We start from the raw sequence: 25673 nt of genomic DNA on the forward strand, positions 1-25673 counted from the left end.
TGCTAATTTTATAACCCGACGGGATAGCCATGGAGATGATCGGGTCAGAGGAACTGTCTAACCACGTCTCCGTTACAAAAAGAAAGTCCAGCGAATTGTCGTCCAGGAGCTCGAACACCTCAGTGTAATGCTTATTCAAGGAGCGAACGTTGAGCAACGCCGCCGAGATGACAAAGGTACTGGCCGTAGTAGAGGCATCTGTAGTGCCCAGCTCAAACCGAAAGCCACAAGCACCACAAACAAAGTCACGTACCCCATAGAGGTCAGGAGAAATCTGAGGGTTGCAGCATGAACCACGAAGCTGTAGAAGGCGCTCGCTAAAGTAAGAAGGGAGACGCGAGTCACAACGGGCAGCATGAATGGACCCGGCCCCGGACGCGCCGCTGACGGGCGCAGATGGGCTTGCCTTAGGCGTGCCCGCTGCGCTCGTCAGCTGCGCGAACGCGCAGCGTGCATTGATATAGTGCCGGTGGGCTGGAGACTAGAGCGCCTACAAAACAAAATGGCGCCTAGCTCTGTGCCGCCGGAAGTGAGGGAGTACTCACACTGTGCAAAAAGGGAAGTCAAAAATTAGCCAATCGTATTCAGTTATAATACAAAGTGTGCAAAACAACGCAATTTAAAAGTTTATACAGTAAACATACACCACAATTCCGAGAATCGCGGCAGAACCAGCAAAATGACAGTACAAGAATGAGGCTACGGCACCTGGGGGGGCCAAGGAGAGGTCCGCAATCTCAACCCCAGAAGGACATTACCAGTTCCGTGTGATGCCCTTTTGGTTAAAGAATGCCCCTGCCACTTTGCAGAGGTGGGTCAACCAGGTGTTGGCCGGGCTGGAGGAATCCAGCGCCGTATACCTGGACGATGTCGCGGTGTTCAGTTCCAGTTGGGACGAACACCTGCAGCACCTCAGGGAAGTTTTGAAGGTGCTGCAGAAGGCAGGCCTCACGATTAAAGCCAGCAAGTGCGAGATCGGGCAGGGTTCGGAAGTGTACTTGGGACACCAGGTAGGGAGCGGCCAGGTGGCACCCCTACAGCCCAAGATTGACACCATTCTGTCTTGGGAGCTCCCCAAGACCCAGACAGAGGGGAGAGCCTTCTTAGGACTCACCAGGTACTACTGGAGGTTTGAGAAGGGATATGGCACCATTGTTGCCGCCTTAACCGAGCTGACTTCCAAGAAGCAGCCAAAAAAGGTGATCTGGACTGAGTCCTTCCAGAAGGCATTTGATGCCCTGAAGGCCGCCATGTGCACGGCCCCCTTGCTCAAGGCCCCTCGACTTCTCCAAGGAATTTGTCGTGCAGACTGATGCGTCAGAGCATGGAGTGGGAGCGGTGCTCTCACAACTGAACGAAGAGGACCTAGACCAGCCAGTAGTCTTCCTTAGCCAGAGACTACTCCCCAGGGAACAGAGGTGGAGTGGCATAGAAAGGGAGACTTTCGCTGTGGTCTGGGTGCTGAAGAAGCTAAGACTGTACCTGTTTGGGACTCACTTCCGGGTTCAGACCGACCACAGTCCTCTCAGATTGTTAATGCAGATGAGGGGGGAGAATCCAAAACTTCTTAGGTGGTCCATCTCCCTACAGGGGAATGGACTTTACGGTGGAACACCGCTCTGGCACAGAACACGCCAACGCAGATGGCCTGTCCAGGTTCTTCCGCCTTAGTGAAGAGAATTCCCAGGCGAGTGGGTAGTTCTCCCTACTTTAAGCTAGAGTGGACATGTGTTAGACTTGGAGTTTTTGCATTCTGACCTCCCGGTTTTGACTCTGTTTTTGCTGGCGTAACGTTTCTGCACACTTTTCGCACTGCTGATCAATGGTAAAGTGCAGGTGCTCCTGTGGTAAAATGTGTATGGATTGATGTTTTCATGATTGGATATTTAATTTACGTGTCAGTCCCTAGTAAAGTGCACTACGGGTGCCGGGGCCAGTGAATCAAATGTTACTCCTGGGCCTGCAGCACAGATTGTGCCACCCACGTACGTAGCCCAGAAAAAGGTATAAGGAGATGAAGTTTGGTATGCCTGAACTCCGAATCTAAAGATGCAGTTTTTAGCGAAGGTGCTTTTTCCATTCTGAGTTCGTAAAGCCCACTTTTAGAAAGTGGGTATTATTTTGCTCAGTCCTCCCGTGTGCCTCTGGTGGAATGTGGATTGCCTGTCTGGGTTTTGGATGACAGAAGCCTGGGCAGCCTGAGTGGCTCCAGATAGTCGAGGTAGGTCAGGAAAGGGCTGAATGTACCTGGGCTGCGAAGGGGGCAGAGGGAGGGGATTTCCTTGCACCTCAAAGGGCCTGGTCTGCCTCTGACAATGCCGTCTCCACCTCCTGCCAGGAAATCACACCAGAGAAGGCCGAACTGGTTCTGGCCGGGCACAGACACAAAGATCAAAGGGCTTTTGAGTACAAATACTGGGGCCCAGGCCCCCGAACTTTAGAACTCATCTGGATCAAGAAGACTGCCAAGAAGAAGAGCCGGAGACACTGCGAAAAGGAAGGACTGCTTTGCTGAGTGCTTTGCTGGGCTGACCTGAAGTGGCTGCTACTGTCTTGGGCAGTGAAAGGCCTGGATTGGACTTTTTTCAACCTGAATTGTGAGTCGCTCCAAGGGCTTGAGGTAGAGCTTGCCCCCTGTTCACGAAGTCTCAGAAACAGCAAAGACTTTAAGCTCTTCTGCCCGCAGCACTGGGGACTGTGTGTTTTGTGCTGTGACAGAGGAAAACCCAACAGACAACATCTACGACGCTGCTGCCGACTCCGTGTCCTGAAGGCACCGCAGAGGGTACAGCCGCACCGCAACCTTGGTCTCAATGACAATGCCTGTTGACGCTGCCACCGTGCAGCTGCTTGCATCGCGACCTGTGGGCACCACACTCCGCACCGCCTCACTTCACGCCACAGCTCTGGCACTGTAGAGAGCACCGCCGCAATGCCGCACGCCACCTTGGCCTCACCACGCCGCCTGTTGATGCCGCCACCGAGCCGCTGCTTGCATCGCGACCTCTGGGCACCGCACTCCGCACCGCCTTGCTTCACGAGGACGCCTCAGCCTCCCCGACACCGTTGCTCCATGCCAAAATCAACGCCGCTGCTTGCACCGTGGTTCAAGGGCACCACTCGTAAGTCACACGATGCATTGCCCTCATCCTGCACCACAGCCTTGGCCCACCAACGCCAGCACCATTGACTCCCGCTCATCAGCCGATGGGCTTTAGCAATGACGACGACACTGCTTGCACAGTGACCCGCTAGCACCGTGGCGAGCACCCCCTTCATCTCACACCGCGACCCTGGTCTCACCGACAACGCCATCTGATGCCGCCACCGAGCGGCTGCTCGCACCGCGACCTGGGGGCACCGCATGCTGCACCGCTGCACTTCTCACCGCAGCACCCAATGCCGGCCGATGCCAGCGCTCCTGATTTCATCAGAGAGGAGCTTGACCTGCAACGTGAGTGACTTCAAGGGCCCCATCGTCCAGCACTTCTCACAGGTACCGCTACCCCCCTACCAGCCAGAACTGTTGGATTTGTTGTTCACGACGCCGTGATAGCTCCAGACGGAGCAATTGACATTGAGGAGCTTTGTGTGAAACTTATTTTGATAACTGCCAATTTTTAAATATACGATTGTGGATTTTTTGTCGTATTTGGTCTGGTCTTGTCTTAACGTATATAAAAATATTGGCTATTTTTCTAAACTGGTGTTGTGTCCTTTTGTAGTGCGTACACTGTGTTACTGTTGGCTTGGTGCAAACGCTTTACACACTGCCTCTAAGATAAGCCTGGCTGCTCGTGCCACGCTACCAAGGGGTTGAGCAGGGGTTATTTTAGGAGTGTAACTCCCTTATCCTGACTAGAGTGGAGGTTTTTACCTGGCTTCGGCCCTTGCCCTAGCCTGCCAGAAATCTCATTTCTAACAGTGCCACACTCTATTCAGTGGTACACTGCAGTAGACAGCACAATATCCTACAGAGCACGCTGTACAAGACAGTACAACTAGCAAGAACACTGTACTGTGTGGAACACTGTTCAGTGCTCAAGACAGCATCAACAAGACCCTTGCACTGTATGGCACACTGCCCTAGAGGGCACACTGTACACAACAGTACAGTGCGCACGACAGCACTAGCAGGAACCCTATGGAACACTGCACTAGAGAGCGCACCGTACAAGACATCGCAGTGCACAAGACAGCTCACATTGCTCTAGATACCATAGTTTACTAGAGACGCCAATAACCAGATACAGCCTCCATTTCAGGCAACATTTTCATCCTACCATTATTTTGGATGTTTTTAAATCGGAGAGATAAGTGTGTATGTGTGTGTTTATAGTGTGAGTAAAACACCGACAAAAACAAAGATGTCATACATGAGAAAGGTAATGGCGTTGTTAGCGAAAGCAGTACATGTTCTGACACAGGAAAGCTTGCACCTGTGGATCTGAGTTCTGACTACGGGAAGCTTGCACTTCTGTTTGTGTATACCTGGTCTGTGCGTGAAACCTGTTCTGAGTGTAGGAAGCTTGTATGTTTGCTATGCCACCTATTCCGAGTGAGGGAATCACCCACCCCTCATGCCCTAGACAAGCTCTGAGGAACGGATGCTTGCACTTCTGTGTGCTTTACCTATTGTGAGTAACAGAAGCTTGTACGTCTGCATATCATGGACATGTGTACAGTGAGGGAAGCTTGCACCACTTTTTCAAATGGAGGACCTGTTCTGAGAGAAGGAAGCTTGCACTTCCATGTTTGTATACCTGGTCTGAAAACTTGCACTTCTTTCTGTGTTAGACCTGTTCTGAACGACAGACGCGTGCACTTCTGCGTCTCCTAAACATATTCAGAGAGAGGGAAGCTTGCACCTATCCCAAAACCCACTACAGAGCCCACAGTATCAGTATGCATTAAAAGCACACTCTACTAGATAGCAAACATGGTACTAGACCGTCCTAGATAGCACACTGCACCAGACGGCATACTGTGCACACGGTGCAAAACTCCCACTAGAAAGAGCATTAGACATCACACTGCACTAAACAATGCACTGCACTAGAGATTACACTGTACTACACTGCAAACTGCAGTACACGTAGTAGGGCAGGTCTGCTTCTGATTCACACTTTGCTGCGTCTCCCAGCGAAAAGACTAACTGCAGCGTATACAGGCCCCAGGATCGAGCTCCACTCAGAAGGGACCTCTTTGAATTGTTCGTCATTTTCATGGCTCCTGTTCGGGGTCACGGCCATAGGAACTGGACTTAGACGGGGTCTTATCACAGATCTGTGGGGGAGGGGATGGAAGGGGCCTGTTGGCTCAAGTCCACTTACCTTTATATTTCTTGATCTGTCCTGGACCCTGGAACGTCACCTCCTTACACCTGAAGGGACACACAAATCATTTTAGTGTCACAGAGGCAACAGGATATTAAAAGGAACAGCACAAACACCCTATTAGAAATAGAGTACTGTAATCACAGGAGCGCCTGCAGGACAGCACTTGGTATACACACACACACACACAACAAAAAGGGGGTCTAGGGCATAAAAAGAGCCACACTCTACCCCCTCCCACTATGAATGCTCCTCTGCTCTGAACCTTGCTGTGATTAGCACATGATAACACAAGCTTCACAATCTAGAGACAAGCATTGGCATAGCCAATAGGTCTCGCTTTTGGGACCTTATAAGTGTTTAGCCATGCCAATGCTTGTTTCTGTTTATTACTGCTCTGTAGTAATGGCGGCGCATGGGTGCCACCATTACTACATAGAAGTAAATAACAGGAAAAAAACCCTGGCTCACGGAGAACATAAAAGCGGCCGCGAAAGTGAGGCGCGCGCGCCCGCGCACATGCACTGTAGCTCTAGGCTACAGTGGTAGCAATTTTTTGAGCCCTCACAAAAAGTCTCACCAGACCACCGCATGCGCTGGGTCAGGCGAGACCTAAAAAAACAGTTAAAAAGAACTCGGTTGGAGGAGGAGCCTAGCGCGTGACCAAGATGGCCGCGTGAGCCCAGAGCTCCTGAGACCCGCGCTCCCTCCGGCAAATATCCTGTGATGAATCCTGTCCTTCACACCCAGAATATTGAAGGCAAACCGTTGCTGAGGTGATTGTCGCTGTCCGGACTGAAATCGCTCACCGGACGCCGAAGTTGTGCCGCATGGAAGGTTGCGGCCTACTCCCCGGAAGATGCCCAGGGCTTGCGCTGGCACGGTGCCCGAGCACTAATTGAACAACAGCGGCTGTGTGTGGGGCGAGCCATCGGACGGACGGTGTCACCACTTTCGCTTTCACTTTCCTGTTCCATCGCGCCCTGGCCTGGGAGTGCGCCGTGCTGGCCATTTGTTGCACTGTCTTCTCTGGATGGGCAAGGGTACTGTTTTCGGCAGCGGATCACGATGTCAGCCAAATCGGAAGCCGAAAAGCAGAAGCCTAAGAGCACCAGGCGGGGAGGGTACACCCAAACTAACAACATGGACCGGTATGCCCAGCTGAAGGAGTCACCGAGCGGCTCGGGTCGGCCACTGGAAGCCCTGAAGGATGGTTTGCCCCCCGCTACGGAACCAACCCTACAGGACGTTATGGGGGCCATCGATGGGATGCAGGCCTCTATCGGGCGACAATTCGAGACCCTGGCACACAAAGTGGACACCATCTCGATCGATGTCAACCTGATTCGGGCAGATCTGGGGAAAACCAATGAACGGGTTCAATCCTTGGACCTTAAAACTTCTGGTCTCCTGGGTGATGTCTCTGACCTGCAGCGAGAAGTCCGCAATTTGAGGTCTGCAAACGACCTCTTTGCCCGACGGTTGGAGGACTTCGAAGGCCGGGCACGGCGCAATAACGTGCGCATTATTGGGGTCCCGGAAAACTCGGAGGAACAGTCGGTGGACCTGTTCGTGGAAGACTTGGTTGTAAACCACCTGGCGCCCAAAGGCCTCAGTAAGTTCTTTACTGTTGAACGGGCCCACAGAGTCCCCGGTGGGAGGCCCAAGGTGGGGGCCCCTCCGAGACCTATTGTCACCAGGATCTTTAATTTCAGGGACCGTGACGCCATTCTACAGGCATCAAGAGTGTCCGGCCCGACGGCTTTCCAGAACACCACAGTGAGCTTTTACCCAGACTTTACCCAGGCGGTGCAGAAGCAAAGGCAGAGCTTCCTGGCGGTTAAGAGAAGGCTTAGAGGGATGGAACTGAAATACGCCATGCTCTTCCCGGCCAGACTGCGTGTGGTGTATGAAGAGCGGACTTTCTTTTTTGAATCATCGGACATGGTCGGAGAATGGCTGGACACATTGCCCCAACGACGGACTGGCGGGGAGCATGCTGGTGGAGCAGAAGCTGGCGGTGTCGAACGAGAGTGAGGACTCTGGTGCTAGATTACTTTGACTTTGCCCCGGACAGTGACTGACAGTTTTCGGTTTCTCCGGGAGGGTAGTATCCCGGGGGGTGGCGGGGGTATGAAGAGAGCTTTTCCTCCTCTGGGGTTCTTTTTGTAGACTAGTTTTAGAATAGGGCGACAGGCACACTGCAAGTTGGGGGGGCTTTTCAAGCTTACACAGGGGTGCAGGGTGGGGGGCGGATTGGGATTGTTGGGATGGTTGTTGTTGGTTTTTGTTTTGCAAGGCGTAGTGATGCAAGCTTCTGTAGCTCGAATGCGGTTCTTCGGGGGGGGTGGTGGTCTCCTTACATTCCGGGATGGGGGGTAGGGGCTTGAAGATACTCAGTTGGAATGTTAATGGCTTAGGGGACCGCATTAAGCGAGGGATTGTTCTGCAATTTCTGAAGCGATGTTCTCCTGATATAGTTCTCTTGCAAGAGACGCACTTGATAGGTAACATGTGCTACGCACTCAATAGGAAGGGCTACAAATTTGTTGCGCACTCGGGGTTCTCCTCGGGATCCAGAGGGGCTGGTATACTTGTCAGGGCCTCGCTGCCGTTTGAGGTTGATTCCACTACTGTAGATGACAGGGGGCGGTTTGCGGCTGTGGCGAGGAGGTGGGAGGGCAGGACGCTGGTCCTGGTTTCTGTATATGTCCCCCCTGCGCTGCAGCCCTCCACATTTGAGGACCTGGGGAGGGCTCTGCTGGATCTCCCAGAGGGGATGTTGGTGGTGGGTGGCGATTTTAATGCGGTTGGTTACGGATTGCTTGATAGACACCCGGCAAGGAACACTGGGGGGGCGCAGAAATGGCTTACAGACTTCGTGGATACTCTTGGTCTGGTTGACTGTTGGAGACTGCTGCATCCCACTCAGCGGCAGTACACCTTCCACTCAGGGGCGCATGGCAGTCTCTCTAGAATTGATTATGTGCTTACTTTGGCTGCACATGCCTCCTTTGTGTCTGAGGCTAGGCACATGGCTAGGGGTATTTCTGACCATTCGCCGGTGTGGATCTGTATGGATGTTGGTCGAGAGGTGGGGGGCAGGGTGGCCCCGATTAACCCCTGGTATCTCCGTGACCCCAGGACTCGTAGCGCGGTGCTGAAGGCGGTCGATCTCTACTTCCAGGAAAACCTAGGCTCGGTCGCGTCTGCGGTGTCTTTGTGGGAAGCGTTTAAAACTGTGCTGAGAGGAGAGGCCCTTTCCTTGATAGCGGCGGCCAAGCGTCGGAGGGATGCGGAGGTCTCACAGATTGAGGCGGAGATAGCGGCTCTAGAGTTGGCCTTGGAGGAGGAGGTTTCGGCAGCGACGCTGCATAAATTGAGCCTTAAGCAGTCGGAGTATAGGGCCCTGGTGACGGACGCGGCCAAAGCCCTGAGTAGGGAGCAGCAGGGGCGACTGTACGATGTTGGGGACAAGGCCGGGAAATTAATAGCGTGGCTGGATAAAAAAGAGCGGGTTAATCGTGTTGTGCCAGAACTTGTTATAGAGACTGGCGTTAGCGTTACTGAGCCGGATGGCATAGTTCAGTGCTTCGTGGATTATTTCCGCACGGTCTACACCTCGGTGTCGGACAGGCCGGTAGAGGACTCGTGTGAACTTCTGCGTGACCTGGCCCTGCCTTGCCTCTCTGATATAGACAGGGACGATCTGGATGGTGACATCACAGCCGATGAAGTCGCGGGTGCTATCCGTTCACTGCGCCCGGGCAAGGCCTCGGGCCCGAACGGTCTGCCAATTGAGTTCTATAAACTCCGGCCGGACAAGATTGCTCCGCATCTGCGAGCTATGTTTGTGGAGGCGCGGGAAATGGGATGCCTTCCATTTGACCAATGTCTGGCGACAATTGTGGTCATACACAAAGATGGCAAGCCCAGGAATAAATGCAGCTCCTATAGGCCGATTTCGCTACTTAATGCCGAGCCGAAAATCCTTGCTAAAATACTGGCCAACCGCTTGATTAGGGTGATCGGGGACTTGATTCACCCGGACCAATCCGGTTTCATCCCGCATCGTAACACTGCGTTGAACCTTAGGCGCATCCACGGCGTGCTTGCACGGACGGGGACGCTGCGGGAGTCGACCGTTGTGGCCGCACTTGACGCCACGATGGCTTTTGACACGATAGAGTGGGCATATTTGTGGGCCGCACTTGCAAAATTCGGCTTTGGGCCTGGAATTGTTGGCTGGGTGAGATTACTATATGAAGGACCCTTGGCTAAAGTTGCGGTCAATGGTAGGGCGTCCTGCCCGTTCGAGCTGGGGAGGGGCACCAGACAGGGTTGTCCCCTGTCGCCGTTGTTGTTTGCTCTTGCCCTCGAACCGCTGGCGGCATGGATACAATGGCACCCGGACATAAGGGGGATCCGATGGTCACCAGACCATGAGGACCGTATCTCTCTGTATGCCGACGACATCTTGCTATACCTCACCTCCCCCAGGAAGTCTCTCATAGTCGTCTGTGACATTTTGGCTTCCTTTGGTAGGAACTCGGGTCTCACCATTAACTGGGGTAAGTCGTATCTGTACGCCCTGTGGGGTGAAGTCCCTGTTCTCCCGCGGAATTGTGCGATCCGGATCGCCCGGGATGGTTTTTTTTATCTAGGGATTTATATCTCCGTCGACCCAATTGTTCGGTACGAGAGAAACCTGCTCCCTCCATTGATGCGCTTGCGGCGGGATGTGGCGGGTTGGCGGCGGTTGCCGCTTTCCCTCCTAGGCCGGGCCACGCTGTTCAAAATGATGTCGCTTCCCCGCTTTCTTTATGTCCTGCAGAATACCTTTGAGCTGGTCCCGGCCAGCTATTTTCGGGAGGTTGAGGGCCTCCAGCGCTCGCTGCTGTGGGAGGGCCGACCGCGTATAGCCATCGCAAAGCTGACCCTTCCGTGGTACGATGGGGGTATCGCGCTTCCTGACATCAGACGATACTATTGGGCCACCCAGTTGAGTGCTATCAACCACGGCGTTTACGGACCGGCGCTGAGCCCTGGCTTTGCCATGGACCGATGGTTGCTGCGCGGGGGTAATTACTTTAGAGCACTCTACTCCAAGTCCATGGACGGGTCCCTCACGGGACCGACCAAGACGGCGGTGCAAGTGTGGAAGGCTGTTACGAACTCGTTGGGTTGGAAGGATAGGCTTACCCGCGCCACTCCATTGTTTGACTCCGATGTGTTGGGGAAACTTTGGCACACGAAGGGGTTCGCGAAATGGGACCTGATTGGGCTATCCAGAGTGGGGGACCTCCTGGTCAAGGGACGAGTGAAATCGTTTGATGAGCTACAGACGGAGTACGATCTGGAGGGTACGGAATATTTTCGGTATGCGCAGGTGCGCCATGCTCTGCGGTCTGTCCTCGTCGAGGGGGTGGCTGTGCCCGAGTCCTCCCCCTTGGAGGATCGGATTCTGGATGGCCATATGCCGGAGAGTACAATCTCCTTAATCTACAAGAAGCTTGTTAATGTCCGGACCGACCTCCTCCTAGGGGTGCGTGATCAGTGGACTAGGGACGGTCTCGAACTGGATGATGAGGACTGGCAATATGCCATTTCCTCTCCTAAGGAGGTCGCGATCCCGGCACGGCTAAGGCTTGTACAGCTTAAGATACTTCATAGAGTCTATGTCACGGGCCCCCGACTGATTCATATGGGTTTCTCCGAGGACGGCCTATGTAAGAGGGGCTGTGGGATGGTGGGCACCTTCCTACATATCATATGGGAATGTGGTGTGATTGCGGAGTTCTGGAAGCGAATTCATGTTGTGATGCAGGAGATCACGGGCTTTGCACTGTTGCCAGAGGCACGGCGCTGTCTTTTGAATGTCTGGGGTCCTACTGACTATGATGCGCGCAGACTCAATGGGTGACCCTGGGAAACATGGTGGCGAAGCGTGACATTGCGCGACTGTGGGGTTCTCATAGACCTCCCGCTGTGGATGCATGGATGGAAAATATGGACTGGAACATGTTCAGGGAGAAGACGGTGTACTGTGCCCGGGGGCGGCCTAAGAAATGGCATAAGATATGGGGGCGATGGAACCAGTATAGGGGGGATATATGCCTGCCCCCGGCCACTGAACCGTTGGAGGAGCACCTTTCCCCCTAGCCTCACTTCCAACTTGGGATTTTCCAAGGATAATATGCTAGATTGTTAGTGCCCCTGCTTCTCCCTCACCCACCCGACCGGCGGCTTTGCTCTGTGTTGCGAATGGGGCTGCGCCCCCATCGAGAACCTGCACGTGTTTACTGTGTACACTGCCTTGCTTGTGTTATTTATTTTAGGTTGTTTTAAAAAAGGAACCTTTGTTTTATCCTGTACCAGAGCTGTGGACACTTCCATGTGTTGTTCTTACTTGGCTGCCGAACCTCCGGGATGTCGGCTGAATAGCTGTGTCCCAGATTGACATAAATAAAGGTTTTTAAAAAAAAAAAAAAAAAAAAGAACTCGGTTACCAACACACATGACCACTCTCTCTCTTCATCTCTATTTCTATTTATCTGATTACCTGTGTCACTCTCTCTTCCTTTGTCACATCGCTTTGTGTTTCTTTCTCTCGCTGCCTCTATGAGTGTCTCTTCCTAACTCCCTCTCTTTCAGAAAGCTACGGAGATCCCAAAGGCAACTGTGAACATTCCTTGTTACTACGAACAAAATACTCATGCACTCTATATATTCCACACTGATTTTACTTTGTTGCTCTCTTTGTCTCTCTCTCTCTCTCTCTCTCTCTCTCTCTCTCCTTTCCCCACTTTCTGTCTCTCTGTGTGATTCTAACAGCACACACATAATTGGGAACAATTGATGTTACTACACTCACACTCTTTTTCTATCTCTATCTCAGCTTCTGTATCGCTCTCTGTCCCTCTTTGCTTCTTTGTAACTGAATAACACATGTCAATATGCACAGACACAGGCACACACACACACAAATACACTCTCTCTCCCCCTCTCTCTTTCTCGCTAACACTCCTGCTTTGTTTGTCTCTTTCTGTCACAGTTCTTGGGATCTCACAGGCAGATGTGAATAATCACACACACTCTATCCCTCTCACTCCCTCTTTCACTCTGTATATATTGCCTTCCAATCTTCTACTTACTCTCATGATCTCCTGTCTCCTGCCTCTGTCTGTCTGTCGCACTCTCTTTCTGTCTGTCTTTTTCTTGTTTTCTCCCTCTCCCTCATAAAAATCTCAGTAGTACTGACTATAAGTATCTCGAAATACTTCACCCTGCCTGTGAAAGTCTCCAATCTGGAATGACTAAATGTCCTGCATCTTCGAATCATTGAGCTCCTCCACCTTGGGATCCCTGAATCCTACACCGTGAATCTCTGGATCCATGCACCTTAGACTCTCTAAGGGCCAGATGTACAACCCGTTTTTGCATGAGCAAACGGGTTTGCGAACCCGTTTGCGCATGCATAAACATATTGGGCCATGTACATAGCCAATTTTTGTGAGGCTCTAAATAGTTTTGCGACTCACTATTTGGAAGGGGCGTTCCCTTCCAAATGGCGAGTCTCAAAACAATGTACTAATGTTTTGCAATTGTAGTTGCAAAACACTCACAATTACCACCTACTATAAGTAGGTGGTAATTCATTTGCAAATGGGAAGGGGTCCTCAGGGGACAAGGCAGGCAGTGGTCCTAGAGACCACTGCCTGCCCTTAAAAAACTAAACGAAATTGTTTCATTTTTTTATGCATTTTGTTGTCCTTTAAGAAAAACGATCTGCATAAAAAAAAGCTGCTTTATTAAAAAGCAGTCACATACATGGATGGCTGCTGAGTCCAGCAGGCCACCTTCCCTGAGAAGGCTGGCATTCACAATGGGCTCGCAAATTGTGAGAGGCTCACTAATATTAATGAGCCTCGCAATTTGCGACCCCATTGGGAATCGCAAAACAGTGTAGACATACTGTTGTACATTTCATTTAGTGCCTTGCAATTTGCGACTCGCAATGTGTTGCGAGGCGCTAAATGAAAGGGTTTTACATCTTGCCCTAAATGCTCTGCACTTTAAAATCTCAGAGATCTTGTATTTTGGAATTCTTGAAGTCACACACTGTGGAATCTGTAGAGCCATGATCCTTGGAATCTCTGCAGTTTTGCACATTGGAATTTCTGGACCCTTGTATCTTGGAATTTCTGGATCCCTGTATCTTAGAATCGCTGCATTCCCATACATTGGAATTTCTGGACCCCTGTACCTTGAAATAACTGAATGTCTGCACCTTGAAATCTCGAACAGCTAAAATTGGACTCATTGAAGTCCTGCATCTTAGAGTCTCTGGGATTTTGCACATTGATTCTCTGGATCCCTGTACTTCTGAATCACTGGGACCCTGCACAGTGGACTCACTGAGTTCTGCACCTCAGAATTTATCAGGCCCTGCACCTTGGAGTCTATAAGCTCCTGCACCTTCTGCACCTTGGAGTCTCTGAGATCCCGCCCATTGAAGTCTCTAAAGTCCCTCCCCTTTGTGTCTCTGAGGTCCCGCCCATTGGAGTCTCTAAGGTCCCGCCCCTTGGAGTCTCTGAGGTCCTGCCCCTTTGAGTCTCTGAGGCCCCGCCCATTGGAGTCTCTAAGATTCCGCCCCTTGGAGTCTCTAAGGTGCCACCCATTAGAGTCTCCAAGGTCCCGCCCCTTTGAGTCTCTGAGGTCCCACCCATTGGAGTCTCTAAGGTCCCGCCGCTTGGAGTCTCTAAGGTCCCGCCCCTTGGAGTCTCTCAGGTCCTGCACCCTGAGGACTTGCACCTTGAAGTCTCTCAGGTCCTGAACCCTGAGGACTTGCACCTTGGAGGCTCTGAGGTCCTGCACCTTGTATTCTCTGAGGTCCTGCACCTTCACCCCTGCTGCAAATGCTGTTTCTGGACATCTCATTTCAAGTCTAGAGCCTTTGGTTTGATTACTTCTTTCTGGCTGCTTTTAACACCTCCCTAAGATGGGTCCTCAACTTTTCTTTTATTTCCTGTTGTAGTGAACTGCTCCCTGGTTCCATTCTGCAAAGTACCAGAGGATCAGCCCCTCATTTATAACCCAAACTGCTTTCAGAGGACCGGAGGAGCCCTTTGAAAACGCAAGCGTTATACTAAAGAATAAGTAAACATAGAAGTAGGATTAATTTGAAAAGTATTCAGATGAATTAATATCCACATTAAAAGAACTAAATCTAACAATGAGAGGAACAGTAGAGAAAGTATAAAGTATACTTTTTTATAGAATGACAAGTGGATTTGTATTTGGACAATGCATGACATTGTGACTCAGACACTGGTTCAATCCCATTTCTGTGCTTAGTGTTCTAGTTCATGCAGGACATCTTAATTCAGCTGCTACTTTCAATAGCCCAGGGCTAAATCTTCAAGTGCAATTCCTCCATGTGCATCTTTATGGCATTGAATGACACTGAGATAATCCATGCCCATTTTATGTTGTCTCTTTTTTCAACAACTGCTGCAGTCCAACCACTTCTTGTTTTTATAAACTTTTTAGGTCTCGCCTACGCAGCGCGCATGCGTTACTCGCCCACGCAGCACGCGTGCGCTGCATAGGAGGACCTTTAGCCATCGATTTGCCCTTTTTGGAAGCACATACTCGTGCTTGTGGCGGCATCCACCTTGCGGGAGCGAGCAGGGGCGCCACAAGCACGAGTATGTGTTTCCAAAAAGAGCAGACTGCAAGCACACGCACGCAGCACTCCCGGGCTCTCTTTCTCTCTCTCTCTCGCCTCTCGATTTCTCTCTCTCTCTTTCTCTCTGTCTCTCCCGCTCTCTCTTTTTCTCTCTTGCTCTCTCTCTCTCCCCTAACGCTCTCTCTCACCCTCTCTCTCTTTCTCACTCTTTCCCTTTTCTAAATCTAAAATGATAAATTTAAATTTCAATTGGTCTTCTTATTGACAGCTTTCTGCATGCGCTCAAAAGACTGACCTATGTTTATATCGTTTCCGTAACTGGCCCTCTCTCTCCTAAATGTATTCCTCTATACGGAAACAGTTAAACGTACACCCACAGCCCTCAAAACAGTTTACAGCTACTAACGTTATTTTATTTGTAGTATATCTCGCGCTTATGTTTATTTTTCAGATGTACTGTAGACTTTTGCCATCATGCCGTGGCAGCTACTAGGCTCAGAATGTTGTGGTATATCTCAACTTGTACAGATTTCATGCCCACAGTCCCGTACCATGCTTGCACCAACATTTGCTGTAGCATCATGCATCACTAGCATGCCCACAGCAATGTGCCATGCTTGCACCAATGTGTACTGTAGCATCATGCATTGCTTGTATGTACTACAGCACCGTGCCATGCTTGCACCGACATGCTCTGTAGCATCATGCATCGATTGCATGCCCGCAGCATGACGTCATGCTTTCACCGATGCTTCCAGGCCACGCCCCCCACCGCCCCCCATAATGCTATTTATTAATTTGCTCCAGTCACTTATCAGCAGGAGCCCTGCACCCTAGCTCTCTGACAGGCTGCTGGCCCAGGCTGCGCCACGCAGCTGCTGTGATCTGGTGCCGCTGCTGCCAGGGCTCCTAGCGTGGTCTTGTCCTGACAGCCCCCTCAACCCAGACCAAGGTTCAGCAAGAGTTCAGCCTTCCCAAATCAATAATACATTTTTTTAATACACATTTATAAAGCGCAAACAATCACCCGTAAGGGTCTCTAGGCGCCGAGGGCCGTCGGGAAGATTAAGCAAGCTATTGCCCAGAGTCACATGGTGCTGGGATAATCTGCCGCCGGCGATCGAACCGTGATCCCCAGATTCCGGAGTCAGTCACCCTGGCCGCGGCACCACACCTCTTTCTTGCACAGTTTGGAGCAGGTTGGCTGGGTCTTTACGTACCTCACCTGCCCCAGCACTCAGCACTCCAGGCTAAAAAAATCCAAATAGATTCCTTTTCAACAGCCCTGCATTCAAAAGGGAAGATGCGGAATTCCGGCGTCCGCCACAGATGTCCCCCAACCACACTTGGAATGTGCGGACGCTGCCATACCTGTCCCTTCACAAAGCCCAAAAAAACTTCTCCAACAATCTTTGGCATAGGCAATAGGTCTCGCTTTTGGGACCTTATAAGTATTTAGTTATGCAGCACAATATCCTTGGTACAACAACATCAACTGTTGTATGGCTAAACACTTATAAGGTCCCAAAGGCGAGAACTATTGGCTATGCCAATGCTTGTTTCTTTTGATGCCCTCACTGGGGCTAAAAGCAATGGATTGATGTGTGATTGCACATTTTAGGTGAACCCAAAGAACATAATTCAATAACTATTAAAAAGGTAAAAACATAAAGAGGAAAAGACGTAACCCGGATGGAAGTTGCTGCACACAGCAAGGAATATAAAACAAACTATGTGCAGGTCAATGATGGTTGCTATATAAGGCTTTGAAATCTGTTTTAGAGGGGGGGCGGAGCTAGCCGGCGGCTATGGCGGACGTGTGAGTGCGGAGCTCTCGCTCTAAGCCCCTAACTATCCGCACATAGGATCCTGAACAGCAGCATTGCACCGTGCACTGGTGTGGGGGGTCCCCTCTGGCACTGGGTGGTGTCGTCTCGGGGGCCCGGCGGCGGCGATCGAGCCCTGGTGTATCGATACCGGCGAGCGAGGAGTGAGGAGGCGGACTGGGCCGCGATCCCCGGGCTGTCCTGTGGCTCTCCCCGACGTGCGTCAGCCGGCGTGCGGCTGCCAAGCAAGAGGCGGACCCGACCATCGTGGTCCAACGGCCGGGTCCCGGGGAACCGACAGTGAGGCGAGGTCCGGCGCACCGGACACACGAACGGAGGGACAGCTGCGGTGGCGCCCCTCCCTCCCCCTGGCTAGCTGGCTGAGTGGGCCGGCTGGTGGGAACTGCTGCCCACGTTGCGTCGAACTTCAACCACCCCTGGAGCGCGGACCCGGAGGCCCCCCCGAGGCAGTTGGACGACGAGCTGGTGAGACTCGCCCCCCCCCCGCTGGAAGTACAGGGGGGCGGCGCAGGCTGTCGGGACACACATTGGAGCCGCGCCGGGGTGCCGGGGAGCGGCGGGCACCTGTGGATCGCTTGGAGGTTGGCGCGCTCGCCACCCTGCCCCCCACTCGCGCTGAAGGCGCTGATCCGAGCACGCGGGGGCGGCAGAGGGATTGCTGTTCATCCTGGCCCGGATCTGTGTCCAGTAGCGGCGGCGGCCTGATACCTGTGCTGTGGAAAGCCCGGTGGGTGACGGCGGTGGCCCGGAGTACTAGTCTTCGCAGCTGACGCTGAGGCTTGGCCGTGTGTGGTGGAGGGGCCGCTGGTGTTGTCGCGGTTCTGCTGTGGCCCTCAGAGGTGCGGCCATCGTTGCCGGCGTTATTCAGCTGCGGCCCTGGGGGCGCCCTCCCTGTCCTGGATAGCAACGCCACAGTCGGAGAAGGGAGGAATAACTGACTCGGGCAAGGCGTGCCCCATTTGCACTCGGCCCTGAGGAGGCGACCGGACACTGGAAGCTGCGGGCACGGCTCTTCGCCACCGGAGTGCGGAACTGAGACGCGGGGGGGGTCGGCGTCCCGGACATTGAGTGGTGGCGGCGGCGGCCTGCAGGACTGGGACTTTGCACCATAGAAGCGGCCACGAGCCGGCTGCTGACCTCCGGCGCAGCCATGGGCAAAAGTGATAAAACACAGTCCAGACTGTCTTTTGACCCCCGCAAGCCGAAGGGGCCAGTCGAGGCTTCGCTGGTGCGGCCCCCGGACGGGGCGACTGCGGAGGGCTCCATGTGCGCCGACATAAAAGCAACGCTGGCGGCAATGGAAAAGGGGCTACAGGGCAGTCTGGCCGTGATAGACACTAAGCTTGATGCGCTCACATACCGCATGGACCGCATGTCGGAACGAGTGGATAAGAACGCTGAGAGGCTGGATGCGACCGAGCAGAGGATAACTCAGGTGGAGGAAACGCAGACAACGTGGGACTCGGACCGCCGGCAATTCAGCAAACTTCTGCAGATCATTCAGGATAAGTCCGAAGATTTGGAGGCCCGTTCGAGGAGATCGAATGTCCGTATCACCGGCGTGGCGGAATCGACGCCCACGGGTCGAATGGAACTCTTTGTGGAAAAACTGCTGCGGGCACTGCTTGGAGAGGAGGTGTTCTCCCCAATGTTTGTGGTTGAGAGAGCCCATCGCTCGCTGGGCCCTCGACCCAAGCCCGGGGCGCCAGCCAGACCTATCATAGCAAAACTGCTGAATTATAGAGACCGAGACACGGCACTACGTGTGGCGAGGGAAAAGGGGAAGCTGCAATATGAAGGGATGGATATCTCCATCTACCCCGACTTTACGGCGAAGGTACAGGAGGAGCGCAGGCAATTTGCACCCTACAAAAAGCAGCTCCGCGACTTGGGCCTGGACTATGCAATGTTATACCCGGCGCGGCTCCGAATCAACAGGCAGGGGCAGTCGCACTTCTTCACGGACCCGAGGGAGCTGCAGCGATCCCTGAAAGAGTGGTCGAGGGACCAGCGGCGTGGAATACAGGATGACGCGACTGCCCGGGCGGAGGTCTCAGACCTGGGGGGCCAGGACTAGATCACTGGCGGTGACCGCTTGATGCGCTTTGTCGCCTGGCAAGGGGACGCTGCCCTGTTGCGGTGACTGCCGCTTCCCTGGTGGCTCTGCGGCAGCTGGAACTTTGTCGGCGTGTAGGAGACGACGAACGCCCTGGAGGACTCTGAGGCTGCTGCTGGGTGAGAAAGTTCTGTTGTGTTGGGGGGGCCCCGGGTGACGCTGCCCTAGAATTGATGGGGGGGCGAGAGACTGGTCCTCTTCCACGGTTCTGATCAGGGGCGGGATAGCCCTGTGGCCCTAAGCAGTGCGAGACTTTAGTGGGTATGGCGCCTGGAGCGCACCACATGGGCTGAGTTGCGAGATAAATGAGCTAGGGCCTGGTTGACTGTCCGGGGGTGGTTGGGGGGTGCTGTGCAGACTCAGATGGACTGGGGAGCTCGCCGCTGACGAGCGGGCGGGGATACCCCCCCACCGCACCTACTGGAGGGGAGGCGATATCCGCTCGAGCTGCACTTAGATTGGGGGTTTGGAGGTGGGGGCACGGCCACAAGGTGGACTCTTGAGAGTTTAGAGTAGCTACTCACTGGAGGCCCCTGCCCCAGCGCTGATAGCTCTCCTGGCCCCCTCGGGGGCTGGTTCAGGGATGGTATTGTATGGTTGTTGTGGGGTAGGGTGGGGGGAGTGACGGGGGATCTGTCTGGCCAGGTTGGGGATGGTCGGCTGTGGGTGGGGGGCTGGGAAGTTAGGGGGACGTTCTGTTTTGGGCGATTGTGATAAGCACTGTCTTTTGCGTGGCACGTTATTTGATTTACTGGTGTGTGGCTGTCTCAGACTGTCTGAACTTGCGGGGTGGGCGGGGACTTCCTGCTGCCCTATGTGCAGAGGTGATTTTTGTATGCTTAACCGGGATGGCTGGAACGGGTGAACGGATGGGTGACACTGGTGGGGAAGTTCTTAGAGCGCTGACGTGGAATGTCCGAGGGCTGAATGACTATCGCAAACTCAGAAAAGTTTTAAACTATCTCCACCGACACCACATTGACCTGGCACTGCTCCAGGAGACTCATCTCCCACTTACAAGTAAGTTGTTAGCGGCCAAGGGCCTGGTGGGCTCCAGCGTGGCAGCAGGCTTTACATCGCACTCCAGGGGGGTAATTACCTGGGTAAACCCACGATCGAGACTGCGGTTGACGTCGCTGCTCTCAGACCCGGACGGGCGCTACTTAATAGCGAGGTGCGTGGGTAAGGGCCACGACTTGATTGTGGTCAATGTATACGGCCCAAACTATGATTCCCCCGACTTCTTCGATGCACTGGCGGCACAATGCAGGCTGCACGGGCCCACTGGCATGGTATGGGGTGGCGACTTTAACTTCACATTCAATCCGGAGTTAGACCGCTCCTCGGGGCCAGCCCGCCGCCCAGCGACCGCCGCCCTACACATGCAGGCGGAGTTGATCAGGCTCGACATGCTTGACGTCTGGCGACATCGTCACCCGGGTAAAGGGGGCTACACGCATTACTCGCCATTTCACGATGTGCACACCAGAATAGATTACTGGTTGGTGTCCCGGTCACTGCTCGCGTGCGTTACGGACTGCGAGGTGTTGCCGCGCACTTTGTCGGACCACTCCCCTCTGCTGCTGGCCCTGACCACCCCGCATCGGCGAGTACCGCCGTTCACGTGGCGGCTGCCGCCGTACTCACTGCTGGACGACGTGTTCCGTGGGGAACTGGCGGACGAAATAGACACGTTCTTTGAGGTCAACACAGGCACAGTCCAGAGTTTCCAAATAGTGTGGGACTCGTTCAAGGCTTATATTCGTGGTGTAGCGATGACTAAGCATTCGGGAGTGCTTAAATCCATCCGGTGGCGGCTCGGGGCCCTGGAGACGCAGATAGCTCAGCTGGAGGTGAATCAGGGGGCTTCGGTGGACCCGGAGGTGGCCACGAGGCTGCAGCACTTGGTCACTGAGTTCAATAGTGAAGCGGACCGAGAGGTGCAACATATGGGGAAGTATGCCACAGCCCGGACGTACGGGGAGGGTGAGCGCCCGGGATCCTTACTAGCGGGAATACTGCGTAACTCTAGGCGACCCCTGGTCATTGATGAGCTGGTCACTGCTTCGGGCGACGTGATTACCGAGGAGGAGGGGATCATAGAAGAATTTAGGGCCTATTACGCTGGACTGTATAAATCGCAGTCCTCGCGCATGGAGGATGAGATAGACGACTACCTCAGTTACCTCAAAATGCCGTTTTTGTCTAACTCGCGGCGGGAATTGTTGGCGCTGCCCATACAAAAAGACAAGATCTTGGAGGCCTTGGGAAGTATGCGGGCGGGCACTGCCCCGGGTGCAGACGGGCTGACGGTGGCCTTTTATAAGGCCTTCCAGGACCAGCTTCTCCCGCACCTTATGGCTCTTTTTGACGACATCTGTCTCGAAGGCAGTATGCCTGACACGATGCGAGAGGCCCTGCTTGTTACAATTCTAAAACCCGGGAAGCCTCCCAACCAGTGCGGATCCTATAGGCCACTCTCACTGATCAATGTCGATGCCAAAATATATGCGAAGGTGCTGGCCACGCGTTTGGCGCTTCTAGTGCCGGAGCTCGTGGCGCCGGAGCAGGCGGGCTTTGTCCCGTCCAGGAATCTTACGTACAATATCCGCACGGTCCTTGGAGTCATGCAACATGTGCGCCCAGAGAGTAAGGCCATAGCGCTCTTCCTTGATATGGAGAAAGCGTTTGACTCAGTGGAGTGGCCGTTTATGGTGCGGGTGCTGAGGAAGCTTGGGCTAGGAGAGCCTTTCCTGCAGATGGTCGGGGCATTGTATTTCAGACCTACTGCCCGGCTTTGCCTCGGAGATCGTGTCACGGAGTCGTTTGCAATCACTAGAGGGACCAGGCAGGGTTGTCCTCTCTCCCCACTTCTTTACGCGCTGGTGGCGGAGCCCTTAGCGTGCGCAATAAGAGAATACCACAGATTCGAGGGAATTAACTTTCCCTCTTATAAGATTGGTATATCTACCTATGCGGACGACACGCTACTGTACATCAGAGACCCGGAGGAGAATCTCGCCTCTATTTTGCGGGAGGTGGTCCGGTTTGGGGCGCTGTCGGGCCTCAAAGTCAACTGGAACAAATCGCTGGCATTTCCGCTGACCCCGGCAACATTGCCGTTTCCTATGGAATACCCCCTGCAGTGGACGACGGACTCAATCCGCTACCTGGGCATCCGGCTGCACAGGGACCCTGAGGTCTTGCTGAGGGAAAACTACGGGGTGGCTTATTCCAAACTTGTGGATGAGGTGGAAGGGTGGAACAGGCTGCCCCTCTCGTTGATGGGCAGGATAGCCATTATGAAAATGATCATCCTACCGCGATTTCTGTTCCTCTTTACCAACATTCCTATAGTGCTGCCCAGGTCTTTCTTTGCACAGCTGACTCAGACCCTGGTCCGACTGGCTTGGGGTGGTGGGCAAGCGAGAGTCCAGTGGAAAGTGCTGACGTTGCCATACGAGATGGGGGGACTTGGAGCTCCGGACCTGGAAAGTTATTACAGGGTGGCGCAGGCGTCCCATCTGCATGCGTGGATACACGCTGAACCAGATGTCCCACATATGCTACTGGAGCGCTTGTTCGCGGATCCGGTACCACTCCCGGCGACGATCTTTCTGCCCGTGGATCGGAGGGCGGGACTGTTGGACTCGCTCGGAACTACCACCCATGCGTGGCACATGCTTATGAAACGGCAGGAATGTGACCTCTTATACTCCCCGCTGATGCGGGTGGAGTGGGCAGTTTGGCTCCCTCCTCTGCGAGAAGCAGGGGTGACGCGAGCGCTGGGTGCGTTGGGTATAGTTAGGATGGCTGACCTGTTCCAAGACGGCGTGGCTAAGACACTGGAGAGTGTTGTATCGGCACAGCCGGGGTGCACGTTACTCCAGCGCTTTCAATTCCACAGGGTTCGGGGCGCACTGCTGTCTCTCCTGGGGCCGACTGCGGCGGAGCCGCCCGAGATCCCGGAGCTTACCTATGTCATTAAAACTGCGGCGCCGTCCAAGCTGGTCTCGATACTCAAAAAGATTGGGGATCAACACAGGGAGCCCCAGTGCTCTGCTGCGCGGCGAGCCTGGCAAACGGACCTGGAAATGGACATTTCGGATGAGATGTGGAGATACTGCTGCTCCAGCACTAAAAAGGTCTCTTTGAACGGTCGACACCGATTAATACACTTTAAGTTCTTGCAGCGGGTCTACTACACCCCTGAAAGGCTACATAGATATGGGCTGCGCCCCACGGCGGAATGCGAGCGTTGCCATGCTCTTGTGGCTGACTTCCTACACATGGCCTGGCTCTGCCCAGGTGTGGCCCGGTTCTGGACGGCGGTATTCCGCGAGTTGAGCCAGATCTTGGAAAAAGAGATCCCCCCTGATCCAGCTCTAGTGCTGTTGGGCTACTCCAAGCCGCTTCCGCGGGCGCTGAGGCGACTGACGGATGTGGCGTTGCTGATTGCGAGACGAGTCGTGGCGGCCTGCTGGATGAGAGGGCCTCTTCCCACTAAGAAAAGATGGGCTAGGGATATGCTGTACTGTAGCACACAGGCGGAAACGTATAGCGAACTGTTGCCCCCTAGGAGTCGCCCTAAGAACTTCTGGGCGCTGTATAGCACTTACTTGACAGCTGGAGATTCTGAGGAGGCTGGCCGAGGGGAGGCGCAGCATGAAGCCCCGGAGGTCTGTGGTGGGGCAGTGGAGGGTTTGCCACCGGATCAGAGTTCGATAGAGGTGAGATAGGCTATGACGATAGTGTGGCGTGTGAGAGAGTGACTGGTTGGCGGGAGAAGGGTTGGGGTGCCCCCTGTATGAGGCGTACGCTACCTTGCGGTATGCTTGCGAAGCGAAAGCTGGAACTGCAGGATCGGCCGGGCCTGGAAGCATGGGGTGGGATGTCCGCCCGGAGTTCGGCGCCCTGGTTAGAGACAGCGTGCATGAGTAGACATGAAACGGGTGAAGACAGTGGCACGATAGCGAACGGGGTGGGGGGTGGGGTGTTGAGATATGGTATACGAAACTTCAGGTGCTTGAGCGGACTGCCCGCAGGTTGGATGGGAGGGCTGGTTAAACCACTGTGCAGGCTGGGGGGGCATCCGTATCACATGTGTTGGAAGTGCTTCAGCCCGGGCTGTATTATTTAGAACTGCAATGCCGCCGGCCCTCCGGGATGTCGGCTAAATGGCTGTGTGAGAGCTACGGGACTGTAACAGACGTGTTTTCTGAAGTAACCCTATGTATAAGAAGTATACGGCAGTCTGCTATGTCTATTTACTATATCTCAATAAAGTTTTTGAAAAACTAAAAAAAAAAAAAAAAAAATCTGTTTTAGAGGCGAAAGAAATCCCTTCTGGGTCCTCCCATAAATGGTTGAGGCCCATATCCAATAGAATAGCCTTAATCTTTAGTAACCATGTGATTTTATTAGATTTGTCAACTTCTCTAATATATTTAACAGCTTGCTCATAAGGGGCTAACTCCGGTGTGGTCCATAGTCTGCGCCAGTAGGCAAGAGGTCTAAAACCCGCAGCCTCCTTCTTAGAATCCGGGTTCTCTGGTTGGCACAGATAGGTACTTGTGACAAGCAGGGAACCTTTCCTCTAGTCAGGGTAAGGGGTTACACTCCTAAAATAACCCCTGCTCACCCTCTAGGTAGCTTGGCGCGAGCAGACAAGGCTTATCTCAGAGCGTTATAGGTTAAGCATTTGTGAACACATACAGTAACCAAGTGACAACACTACAAATGGACACCACACAGGTTTTATATTAAAAATAAGGATTCTTTATATAGAGTTACCACAAGACCATTAAACGACAAAAATACACAATACTGTTACTTTAGATGGTAGAAGTTTGCTTAGTTCTCTTAAGTTCTTAAATGCGACACTTTAAGTCAATGTACCTCAGATGCGACACGCAGGGCAACAAAAGTGTTGCAATGATGCTGATGCGATGAAGATTTTGGTGCAAAGAAATAAAGACGTGAAGATCTTCCAGATGCGTTACGCTTTTCGGATGTTGCGAGAGGACTCGACTCGATGCATCAGCTACAGCGGCATCCCCCTTTACGCGATGCGACGACAGCGGCCTTGGCAGCGGCACTCTTCTCCGACGTTTGCGAGACGCTTCCGCTCGATGTGATGTTGCAGCGGCGACAACCCTTTACGCGATGCGACGACAGCAGCTCCGACGGCGGCATGCTTCTCCTTGGATGCGAGGCGCTTTTCTTGATGCTGTGCAATGCGACAGCTAGGATGGCTGCGATGGCGACACGCTTCTTTCTCGATGCGAGACTCTTCTCTTGATGCGGTGCGATGCGTCAGCTACGATGGCTGCGATGACGACGCGCTTCTTCGGCATTGCGAGACACTTCTTGGATGATGCGAGATGCTTCCGCTCGATGCGATGCTGCAGCGGCGACACCCTTTACGCGATGCGACGACAGCAGTTCCAACGGCGGCACGCTTCTCCTTCTTGAGTCGCGCTTCCAGCTCCTTGCGACACGCAGTCCCTCAAAAGGCCCAACAACAGCAGCAGGCACTTCCAAAGAACTTTGGGGAGCTGGGGGGTGAAGTCTGTTGTTCCTGAGACTTCAGCAGGAGGCAAGCTCTATTCCAAGCCCTTGGAGATCTTTTGAAGCACAAGTTGAAATAAAGTCTTTGTAGTCTTTCTCCTCTCCTTCCAGCA

General features: G+C 53.4%; 1 protein-coding gene across 3 annotated transcripts in view; it reads right to left on the reverse strand.

The window, feature by feature from the left end:
* The window catches only part of LOC146830262 (E3 ubiquitin-protein ligase TRIM39-like), a 338681-nt gene that overhangs the window by 20868 nt on the left and 292140 nt on the right, over nucleotides 1-25673 (reverse strand). For 2 of the 3 annotated variants that reach the window (XM_085604457.1, XM_085604458.1), the window contains one exon: nucleotides 5334-5383. In XM_085604457.1, coding sequence (XP_085460583.1) covers nucleotides 5334-5383 — 50 coding nt within the window. Of the gene's footprint in view, nucleotides 1-5333; nucleotides 5384-12490; nucleotides 12568-25673 lie in introns of all 3 variants that reach the window. The other variant, XM_085604460.1, reaches the window with a different exon arrangement.

The sequence above is a fragment of the Triturus cristatus genome, chromosome 5_1 (assembly GCF_964204655.1).
Source record: "Triturus cristatus chromosome 5_1, aTriCri1.1, whole genome shotgun sequence".
Lineage (NCBI taxonomy): Eukaryota > Metazoa > Chordata > Amphibia > Caudata > Salamandridae > Triturus > Triturus cristatus.